We start from the raw sequence: 11578 nt of genomic DNA on the forward strand, positions 1-11578 counted from the left end.
AATCAATATGAGCCCCAAGTTTAGCCATCTGTACTATGCACTATACCACATCACCCAATTTCGGAACAAGGTCACTTGCCAAAGAGCATCTATGTACACAATGTCTTTCATGCATACCTTATGTGCAGCTTCTACCCAAATATCCAATGGGGGCAACATGTTCCACTACTTCATTCCAATGGTCCCTTCGAAGTAGAAGTAATCCTTCATCGTCGAGAGCACAAGGGTTACCTCGAGTATCTTGCAAAGTGGAAAGGGTGCCCTCTCAAAGAAGCCACTTGGATTTCAGAAGCAAAGGCTCGCGAACGTGGCAAAGAGGCCTTCGCTACATAGCTCAGGAAGAACCCTGACAATACTTCCAATGTACCTTGCTTCATTAGTTTGAAGCCTCCACTCCTCAAGTGTAATTGAGTTGAGGGTGGGCGAAACCCATAAAAACAAAGAATCTAGTGGGTAGATATTGGCTAACTTGATAGGAAAAGCTATGCTAAGACTCTCAAGTCGTAGTGCGGCAAACACTAACCAACTTGATAGAAAAGGTTGTGTAAAGGCCTCGCTAATGAGTCCAATCCTAGACTACCAAAAAATACCAAGCAACTTGATAGAATGTCATGTGTTAAGACCCTTGAATAAGTTAATAAACACCACCCTTAGATTGTTGAGGAGAGCAATCCATTGTGCAGGGGTGCATGTAAGGGCTTTGTAAGTATACCATGGTGTTGCCTATAGAAACACCTATATAGAAAGTAGTAGTGACTCTGAACCATGCTTGGTTTCCACTCTACGTGTATTTCCTATACCTACTAGTGAACCTTTCACATGTGTGACATCACAAGAGTGTAGTTATGGGAGATGTCTATGTTGTACCATTTCTTTCATTGAATAATATAAGAGTATACCTTGCTCTCATATATCATGTTACCTTTTTTTTCCGTGTTGAGTGAGTGATTGAGTGCATGTGCATCACACATTTATTATGGGGAGGAGGAGTGGATGATGGAGGAGGAGGTTAATAGCAATATGGCTTTTAGGGGGCATACACACGGGGATTTGGGTAATGCTAGGGTATGGGGAGACTTTTGTTGCTATCAATGAGGACAAGTTTTTTGTTTTTTTGGGAGGGGGGCTGAATTATAGCAAAATTATAGCAACCATTTCTAGCCACCCCCCTCCCCCCCAAATTAAACACCTTAATAACTAATCATTTTTTCTTTTTAAAAAATAAATAATTAGTTTCAAGTTAACTAATACATAGACTAACTATGAGCTAATAAAGTATACTAACTAACTAGCTTGCAAAGCATCAAACTAGCTCATTGCCCTCTCGATATCCAATAATTGATCGACCCTTTCACTCCTCCAAGAACAGCAAATGTTTGGGGGGGTGGGGGAGGCTTTAATCCCCACATGCCTCATGCCCATAATTTTATTCAACTTTATTCTCAAGAATGATACACAACCATAGTTTGATTCACCCCATCAATGATAGATTCTTGTTTCCTCTATTCAATCTAGAGCTCATTTCATCCCATCAGTGGATTGGAGTCCATCCTATTGACAACTATTATCTTCAAAGGCACGAGGTCACCTACAATGCTCCCTAACCTTAGTATTACCCTTCCTTGGATTTGTGAGCACAAGGAAAAGAAGTCTATAGAAAGAGGAAATATTCTTTCTACAATGAAAATTAACAATGTTATTTTCCTACTTTTTGTGAAATCATCATTTTCGCCAAACAATAATTCATCACACATTAACCACTCTTAATTTGAGCTTGCATGTTTATCATTCTCTTCATGACATCAAGGTCATCAACCTCCATGTTGATGTTTGCCATGTCCTCATTGATTGTGCATCTCATGACAACAATACTTGAGTGATAGTGGTGGTGGGTAGCAATGCAACCTTCTTGGTTGATGGCCTCAAACTTTCTTGGATCAATACAACAAGAGAAAATTCTGAGGAATGTTTCTAAGAAAAATCTAAGTAGATATTGATAGTTTTCCACTCTCTCTCTCTCTCTCTCTCTCTCTCTCTCTCTCTCTCTCTCTCTCTCTCTCTCTCTCTCTCTCTCTCTCCACCCAAGTTCACCCTATGTTCCATGTGAGTCTTTTGAAAGAATGGTAGGGGCAATGTGAATTGATAGTTCTAATTGAGAAAGTCTCACAGCTCAAGGACACTACTCATTATATTCCACTTGGACCCAAATTGGTTCTTGATCATAGGACTAAACAATTTTGTCAATCCATTTATCCCAAGTACTTGGTCAAGTGAAAACCCCGCTCGAAAGTTAACAGTTGCTTGGGAGTTGATATGCTCATTGAAGAGTCATTTTTCCCACTTCATTCTCAAGGATATTGCTAAGGACAACAATCATTCATATGGGGGAAGTGTTACATGCTTGGACATCAAAATGGGTGCTAGTAACATTGGCCATGACGGTCCTGAAGTGGCTTAATGTGAATGCATGAAGGGCACTTTAGGGGTAGGGTAACTAAGTAGTGTTTATAGGACTCAAGGCCCTATTGTGCACATCATTTTGTGATCACCACTCTTGGACTCTTGGCCCATAGGTTGACATGTCCATACATCAGTTGGTGGTATGGGATGCAAGCTCTTGGGAACCCAATGTGCCACTAGCTCCTAAGCTTGAGGGTGAGCCTATTTCACTATATGGTTGAGAGGTGAATCTAATGTATATGTTCATGGATATAGCTTGTGTTGTCTCTCATGTGCAAGTTGGATCCTAGGTGGATGTTTCAATAGCTAAAAAAGAGAAACCAAAACTCTGATTTTTTATTCTTGTCCATCCATACCCTTGCAGTAAACCTCTCATTTCTCAAGGTTCTTGATACAACCTACAAGGCACTTGGCAAGGGGAAGATGTATTACAACTAACTCCAAGAGTCCTTAGATAGTTATTGAGAGAAGAATCCAAGGTTTACAAATGCTTATCGGATTGCAAGAGGAGAAAAATTAAGGTGTGGTCATTTAAAAATTATTTTTTAAAAAAAATCAAAGAATGCACTTCATATTCACACTCGTCTCGTGCAAAGTTCTTGCACTTTAGATAGAACTTCAAATCATCAAATCCATCAATCTAAAACTCTAAATGGAACAAATCAAAGCATTGGAATCATAGCAACAAGCACAACAATTACATCTCCTCATATAAAGTGGTTGAGTAAATTTTGGAAAAGCCAAATTTTAATCTTCATATACTTTGTCTCCAAGAATTTCTACCAATCATGTTAGATAAATTAAGAAAACATAAGGTTTCTGAAATCCCTAAACATCATTAGTGTAGGGACATGATATACAAACAAACTTATAAGATCCTCAGTAAGTTCTTTTAAACTAAGTATTGACCATTACATAATATATAGTAAAAAGGTCACTTTACTACACTAGCTATCTTTGGCTATAACTGGTTGGTTAGACAACCCTTTATATATTTTCTTATGCATTAATTCTACAGCCTGAGAGAGAGAGAGAACTTGGCATTGTTAGCCTCTCTAATGTGTTGTTAGCCTTTGCAATGTGTTGTTGTTTGGAAGAAACATGCATATATACTTTTGTTTGGTTGCTACGTTTTCCAATTTCCATGTGGGTATAGCCTCTATTTGGGAGCAGCTCCATGCTAGCTTGATGTACTTGGATTCTACTCAACGACGGGTCGATTGGGTACTTAACAGGCTAGTGTGATATTGATACAAGTTCACCTACAACATTTACAACATGATTACAAAAATGATTAATAAAGCATGGCCTTTACATGAATCATTCTCATCTTGCAAGATGTGGCTAGCAATCCCTATTACCATTCAAAGCTAAGATTTTTATATGGAGAACTATAGGAAGTGGTTTATCAATCAAAAGCACACTTCATCAAAAGAGAATAATGGATAAAATATGCTTCTTAATGCTCTATTTGGCCCTTTGTTTCAGATATATGGCCTGTATAACTACTGAGAGCAATGTGGCATAGAATTGGCCTTCTCACATTTCAAGTTGCTCTTTGACATACTCTAACAGTAAGGACCATTGCACAATTGGACTACATGAAATGCCTTTATTTTCAAGCCAAGTAAAGGCAATTATAAGTAAATTTTTCTTTGAATATTGATGCTAGAAGTTTAACCAATGTGCCTTGGATTGCGGCTCTTTCTGTAGTTATTTATCAGGTCTAAGTCCTTGCATCTTATGTTGAGGGGGGAGCAACCTTCACATGTTCATGTAACAGACTATATTGGATCAAGTGAATTGTGTACCCATTACAAAGAGAGAGCGCGAGAGACCATGGTCACATGAGATCCCTTCAAGCTTCCTTCCCAGCTTTCTTGCCCCAGTAGTCGCTCTACTTGATGGATTCTAATAAGAGAATGTGCATGTGACTTTGGTAAGGTTTGTGACAGACATATACCCCTCACTTTGATAAAATCTGATGGGTAGCATAATAAATGGATGTTCTATAAAAACCTCACATGCCCAAGGTGGGTTCATGTGTGTGTGTTTCACTTATTAAACTCTATCACTTGCTTATTAGAGGTCATCATTGGTCGGTAAGTAATGTTAACTCTATCTAGAGCTTTCATAGAAGCAAGACATGGTGAACATCAACTAGTGTGGAGGGATGGATCAATAAAACTCCATTCAAATGCAAGGTCTTTCTTTGGAGAATGCTAATAGTGGCCTCTACCTCTTGTTTCAACCCTTTCTGGACAAAATATCTCTAATGGCTTTTGCTTTTTTTCCACTATAAATGTGGAGTCCTGTTGTTATAGTTTTTGTTCCTAGTCCAGTAGGTAGGAAGGAAGATTTGGTCTCTTCTGTCACAAATTTAGCAGCCCAATGATTGGGTGTTTGGCAAGCCAAAATTCTCACCCCTTGTCCAGCCGCACATGAAAACTGTGTTTCACTTTCTGCGTTTCTAGAGATGTTGACATAACTGGGTCACTTAGAATGCTTTTACTTTTGGCTCCCATTCCAGCATACAAAGTCATATTGCAAGGCCTTCTCCACTGGCAGCTTGATATGGTGAGGCATGCAAGGCTTCTCCCCTGGAAGGATTCGATCTCATGGCATATGGTAGTTTCCTCCATTACTCTACCATCCTTTTGGCTCATCTATGACTCTTGTATTTTCTTAATAATTAATATAATTACCCTTTACGAAAAAGAAACACAGAGAGATCAGAGTTGAGATTGGCCTAAAAAACATTGTGGTTTTGAAGTACAGTATAATCTTGGCCTATCAGGCCTTATAGTGATGCACTATATCTGTTGAATTTTATACTAAGTATTCTACAGAGTGAATGTTACAATGGCATACCAATTTGCCACCTGCTGCCCGATCAGGAAGCAGCTGGAAATCCAGAGCCAGAGAAAGTAATAAGGATTCTATATTTGCATGATTTTCATATTGATTTGCATTCTTCTGTACTTCCACTAGAACTACTGATGTGCATACTGAAGTTCCGCACCTTCAGCTTTATTTGATTTCCACCTGAACATCTGAGAATGTCAAAGCATTCCGCGAGATCAGCATCACAACTCATCATAACCCATTCTTGCTCATCATCCAAGTACTTCAAATCGAAGCTATCCATCTTCAATTTGAATCGCTTTCCAACCTCTTCTCTGATGTCCAAATAGCTATTGTGCATCCCTATTTTAAACCGTACCGTATCATCTCCATACTTTGCCTTTACTATTGTAGTTGATGATGCTTCATCCAATGCCTGTAATCCCTTTTCTTGGACACTGCCAGCAGCACTGATGGACGGAGATCCAGAATCACTACCTTGCAAGCTGTGTGATGAGTCAAAAAAGGGGGACTGAGAAGGCCGGCTAGACTCATCTGCATGTCCAGAATTACTAGTAGTGGCATCTGGCTGCATCTCCACATGATGTGATTGATCAGAAAGATTATCCAACGATTGACTTTGGAGAACTGCATCTTCTACTTGTAAGCTGCTTAAGGTAGTAAAAGCTTTTACTCCTCCATGCACCCGAGAGTCCACATTCTTGCCTCCCCTTATAAATTTAGGGGTGAATGTTCCCCCTTCATCCTCCCCAGTATCAGAGGTTACCTGTGCACTGGGCTGGCGGTGGACTGAACCATCTTGGGGCCTCTTCTGAGGGCTTCTGATAGTCCTTGACAACCCAAAATTGTCTGGCATGGGGGGAACTACTCGACAGGCTATGCTTGGTTCTGTCATGGGCTTGTCATTTTCATCTGACAGATCATTCAATGCAGCAGGTAGATGAAATTCTGTGACTCTTTCCGAATCAGGAAACACATTCACATTCCCCATCAAATGATTAGTGACATCAACACACAAACTCTCTGTGTTTGTGGTGCTTCCCATTACTTCAGTTTCTGAGCAACCTCTCAAAGAGGATACAGCATGTATACTAGTTACTGAAGCGATCCGAGAAAACTGCAGACTTTCTGGCGAAGAAGTGCAGGTGACTTGCTCTTCTTTCACCGCAACCACAGGATCTGAGCACAAGTCCTGAAGGCAGCCAGATACAGGGATGCTGTTTGTTGTTGCCAATGAAACGGCCCAGCCACCCATATTCATAAATGGTGCACTACCACCCGTTTGTAGCCCCTTTACAGCAGCAGCAGCAGATACGAGATCACCTGTTAAGGCATTAATTTTCAGAGCCCCATCCACCCCCTGGACTGACTCAATCACTCCTTGGAGCTTCTTCAGTGATCGACTAACCTTATTGATTTTGCGAGATGGCCACCTTGAAATGCCATGTTGGCGGCAAATTCTCTTCAAAGTAGTTGGGCAAACTGCATTCATTCCAAGTAAAGCCTTAGTGCAAAGCAAAAATATTCAAAAAGAAAAATCAGCATCAAAAGTAGAATGTTAGTGAAACAGAAGGCACGTTACGCACGAGGATGGCAGAGCACAATGACTGCCCAGTACCAAACCACAAGAAAAGATGGAAGCTTTCCGTACCCCCAATGTTCTTGGCTGCATCCTTCAGACTGCCAGCAAAGTACTGCTGGAGAACACTGAGGCTGATAGTCTTTTCCATGGTGCCCCGCCTTCGATCAGTTCGTCTTTTGGTGGATGAAGGCTCCTGTATGTCTTTTGCCGAGTGTGATGTGCTCATATCATCTTGTGGATCAGAACCTACTGGTCTCAAGTCTTTATCCTCATATAACTTGCCCATACCTTCTTTCCCCATCTGATTTTCTAAATCATACCTGGCTAAACCTTGCCTCTTCACATCATCCACTATCACAGATGTATCCTCCTTTAGATATGCTTGCTGGGCTTGCCCATGCCCAACTAAGACCTTCTCTGTGCTGCTCACATCACCAGCACTAGAAGAAATATTCATGCTTACTCCAACCCCAACTCTTGTCTGATATGGCTCTTGTCTCTGCAGACTGGAAGAAGCAGACTCTTCTTCCAATTCCTGATTGCTAACAGTCCGCAAGCTCCTGCACACTCTTTGCATTGTAATAGACAGTGCATTTAACAAAAACTGTTGTTCTGCAGGGTCAGAGCATGATTGTGGCAAGAAAAACTCCAGCACGTAGTCATTGTCACCTGTGTGTACACTCCGTAGTCGTATGGCAACTGCGGCTCTCAATTTAAACACCCTTGCATGGTGACCTAGAGGATATTCTGATTTGCTGCACTCTTTAATATCAGATGCAAAAGATGGCTGGTTAGAGGTAAACGCTTTTCCTGGTAAACCCTGGCCCTTCTTCAACACATGCTCAGAACAAGCTTGCCTGAAGCCAGCTACTTCTCTGTCGTTGAGGTAATATGGACTGTCACCGGTACAAAGCCCAATACTAGTGTCATAATTACTAAGTGGCCCATTGATGCTGCTAAAAGTCCTGCTTGAAGTGGCACTCATACGGCAAGGCACCCATGTCTGAGCCAAGGGCAACTTGTGAGTTCCACTAACTGCCATCAAGACTTCAGAAATCTCTGCAAGAACACTTTGCCTAGCTTGTGTTGGGATCTAAAAATGCCAACAGAATTGGCAAAAATTAGAAGAGAGCTCAAGGAAAAGATGTCTAGAGTTTGCAAAACAAAGATGACACTTACACACCTGCAATGGAGGAGCACCCTCTGTATTTGTAGTACAAAGGCTAACCTCCTGTAAAGAAACAATGAGCATGGGTCAGGGAACTGTACACCTCAGAAAAGCTCACAGCAAGAACACTAGGCAAATATAAATTTAACCACCTGCAGGGCCCTGCAAATGCTGTCAATCTCTGATCTATATTGTGTTTTCTCCCCTGACATAACTAACTCAAGAACAGCAACACAGCTCCCAGTAGCCTTTTCAAGCACAGGCAGTGCAAGCGATCCACGAACATTGCAACGTTCTGCATCATTGACTCGCAAAAATTCATCTCTTTTATAAAACTGAACATTGGGAGTCCATTCCGGCATTTTATTTAAAAAGACACGGCCAGGCAGCCCTGGCGGGTCTCGTGGATCCCCTTGCTCTGCTGAAAACGTATACTTGGTGGACAGCTCTCTGTAGGTGGACAATCCATCACTGGGTTGTTGAAACAGACATGGTTGACCATGAGTTGTAAGGATGAACTTATTGCCTCTTAGTTGAGGTATCCAAATCTGAACAAGCATGTCCCCCCCAGACAACTTCAGGTAATGACTCAGAGCCAGGTTGATTCGTTCGCTGAAGGACATTGCAGGCATCAGAGCATGCAGCAAATGGCTTCTGGTGCCATGCCCATCAGAATGTGGGAAGGGAAACCCAGGGCATCGTCTCTTGAAGCTCTCACCCACGACATCCAATTCGCTACCTGCTTCGGCAGGGGCGAATGTGAGCAAACCACCAGGGGGCATCTCCACTGTGAAATCTCTCTTCAGTCTGCGGGGAGATGGCGGGTCCATGGACATGCCAGAGGTAGAATGATGAAGAAATGGGGCAGCACCCGTGGCTCTGCTAGGAGGGATGAGAGGGTTTCCGCCGCCAGGGAAGACTTGGAAGATAGGTGCTCCCATAGTGGTGGTATCTGATGGCTGAGGGGAGTCATCCAAGGCGTCGGCGCTGGCGGTGGACCATGTGGAAGGGGGGCGGTGATGGAATTGATGATCTACAAACAAAGATGAGGTGGAGGTGGAGGCAGGGGAGTCGAGGAAGAAAGGGGGGCTGGGGACAGCCAAGGGGGGGCTCTGGCAGGAGATTAAGGGGAAGGAGGAAGGGGAGAAGCTCATGAAGTAAGGGGTTCCTAAATCCAAGCTGCCACCAGAGGATGTGGATGCTGCTGTGGGTTGTGGCCCTGCCGGCCATTGTTCTTGATGGGGCTCTCCGACCAGGGACTCCAGGTCCATAAGCTCATTAAGCAGAGTCTCATCCACCACAAATTTGGGGTCAGGGGAGGAGGCCAGAGATTGTTCTGCTATTCCCTGTTGTTGATGCTGAGAAGGTAGGCCAAAGCCCATTGGAGCTCTCTCTCTCTCTCTCTCTCTCTCTCTTTCTCTCTCTCTCTCTCTCTCTCAATCCGACACAAGCAAATAGGGTAGAAGCCAGATGCCGATTGCTCAGAGCACGACTGTTTTTGTATCCCGATTAAGTGGAACACAGAGACGATTTTTCGCCCGAGATCGTGGGAAAGGCCCCTGTTTTACACAAGCAGTGGCGTAGCAACAACACATGCATGCAGGCAAGCTCTCTGTCTCTCTTTGATATCATCCAGGGCTTGCTGCTGCCATAGGCTGTCGTGTCCAATTGAAAGTATAAAATGGAGAAAAATGGGATCCACAAGTTGGAACTGTACAACTGCCCTTTTTTTCCTCCAGGAAGGAATGGTGGATCCAATTATGGACAGACAGAGACAGGCACACAGAAGAGAAAGGGAGTGCCTCTCGATCCTGGTTAATCGAGAGAGAGAGAGAGAGAGAGAGAGAGAGAGAGAGAGAGAGAGAAGGGGGGGGGGGGGGGGGATCCTGGAAAAGGCCGAGCGAAGGGATCTAGACGGCAAGATTCCAGTGGCCCATTTCAATGGGGGGTTCGCAAAATCAAAGCAGCATACAAAACTCCGGAAACCGGATTCTATGCGCTGTTGGGCGATAATTAGAGAGAGAGAGAGAGAGAGAGAGAGAGAGAGAGAGAGAGAGAGAACTGCAGCCTGCACGTCAGGGGAAGAAGGAGGTGATGTATCGAAAGTCAAGAGCTTGCTTTCCCGCACGCCCTCCTCCAAAGGTGCAGCCAAGCTACGCAGGCCCACAAGCCCCTGCTGCGACGGGTAAACGCTGCACAGAAGAGAGAGAGAGAGAGAGCGGAGACTCTGCACCTATAGACTATAGTATCGATGTATTATTAGGATTATTAGTGCAACTTCCTATGGTCCGATCACTCGATTTGATATGGTGGACCATACAACCAAAAAGCCCAGGTTTAGTGGTTAAAGATTCCAGACAGACACAACATAGCACACATAGTTTGTAATGTTATATACAATCTATTATCGAATGTATCATATATCCTCGAGGTTGAAGATGCATCACCTATGTTTCCGATGGTCTGTGATTTAGGGTGAAGGGAGTGTTTGGAAAAAATATTTTTGAGACACGTACACAAATCCCTTCTTAAATTGGCAAATTAAGCAATCCAAACATACACTTCAAATATTTACATTATTTCACAAATCTTCTTTACGAGCTAAACTCGTTCTAGATTTACATCTACTAGGTACTCATCAAAGCTAACCAGTTCTATGATAAGCTAGCACACTAGTTTCTCAAGCAGTGGAACTTGAAGATTTTATCATTATGCATATACATAGTAGTTGTTTGTTTGACCATCTTGGTCTAGTTACATTGTACCTAATAGAAGAAGATGTATGACTGAACAAACATTTGATGTTCTGTATGTAAAAAGTTTGGGAAAATGATTAGCCCCATCCTAACTACAAAGAATTGCAAGGACAAGCTAACTTGGGAGGCCATAGGATTTTTACAAATAGCTCAAAGCTAAAATCCATGGTTCTAAGACTACAAAGACCCTAATGGATGCATGGAGAAATGTCTTGACTGACATTTCTTAAAAAGTATGAGAGAAGGTCAAAGTTGACCATCTTTATACGGAGCTCTTTAGATCATTAAAAAGGTGTGTTCAAAGGGGAGATAGCATGTATTTGTCTACAACATTCTAGAGCTAAAGCTTTGCATAACAAAGCAGTCAAGATGTAGATTATTTGGGATCCTAAGAAGCTATGCTTCTACAAGCCAAATCAGTCATAGATGCCCTTGAGCTTATCGGCAAGCAAATGGATTGGTTTGGTAGAGTTTCTACATAAGCTTAGCGAAGCTTGGCTTTCCTCACTTGTCTCTAACAATCATTGCTAGACAAAGCACATAAAAAGTACCAAGGTTAAACCTATCTAGACTTGCCACAATAGGAAGGATCCAGAACACAAAGACCTTAGCCTCACTAAGGAACATGCAAATATTGAGAGGTAACTTAGAAGCTCATTACAAAGCTCTACCATATAGGACTTTTCATAGGCTTAAGACATATTAGAGCAAAATCTGAGGACCACTTAGATAGGGAAAGGGGATAAT

The 11578-nt window shown here is 42.5% G+C and overlaps 1 protein-coding gene across 1 annotated transcript; it reads right to left on the bottom strand.

Annotated features, from left to right (window-relative positions):
* Nucleotides 1–5175: 5175 nt before the first annotated feature.
* On the bottom strand, nucleotides 5176–10213 carry LOC148019725 (protein NLP9-like). The gene is made up of 4 exons (XM_087699866.1): nucleotides 8228–10213; nucleotides 8091–8138; nucleotides 6977–8000; nucleotides 5176–6807 (listed from the first exon to the last, which is right to left on the bottom strand). Exons 1-4 carry the CDS (start codon nucleotides 9455–9457, stop codon nucleotides 5417–5419), a joined length of 3693 nt encoding a protein of 1230 aa, XP_087555992.1. The 5' UTR covers nucleotides 9458–10213; the 3' UTR covers nucleotides 5176–5416.
* Nucleotides 10214–11578: the final 1365 nt, after the last annotated feature.

Source organism: Lygodium microphyllum, chromosome 19 (genome assembly GCF_053477565.2).
Source record: "Lygodium microphyllum isolate KBCC chromosome 19, Lygodium_microphyllum_v1.1.10, whole genome shotgun sequence".
Classification (NCBI taxonomy): domain Eukaryota; kingdom Viridiplantae; phylum Streptophyta; class Polypodiopsida; order Schizaeales; family Lygodiaceae; genus Lygodium; species Lygodium microphyllum.

Coding starts and splice junctions, on each gene's coding strand:
- LOC148019725 (XM_087699866.1), bottom strand. CDS start 9,457: ATGGGCTTTGGCCTACCTTCTCAGCATCAACAACAGGGAATAGCAGAA. Junction 8,139..8,227: donor GCATTTGCAGGGCCCTGCAG/GTGGTTAAATTT, acceptor GTTTCTTTACAG/GAGGTTAGCCTTTGTACTAC. Junction 8,001..8,090: donor AGGGTGCTCCTCCATTGCAG/GTGTGTAAGTGT, acceptor TGGCATTTTTAG/ATCCCAACACAAGCTAGGCA.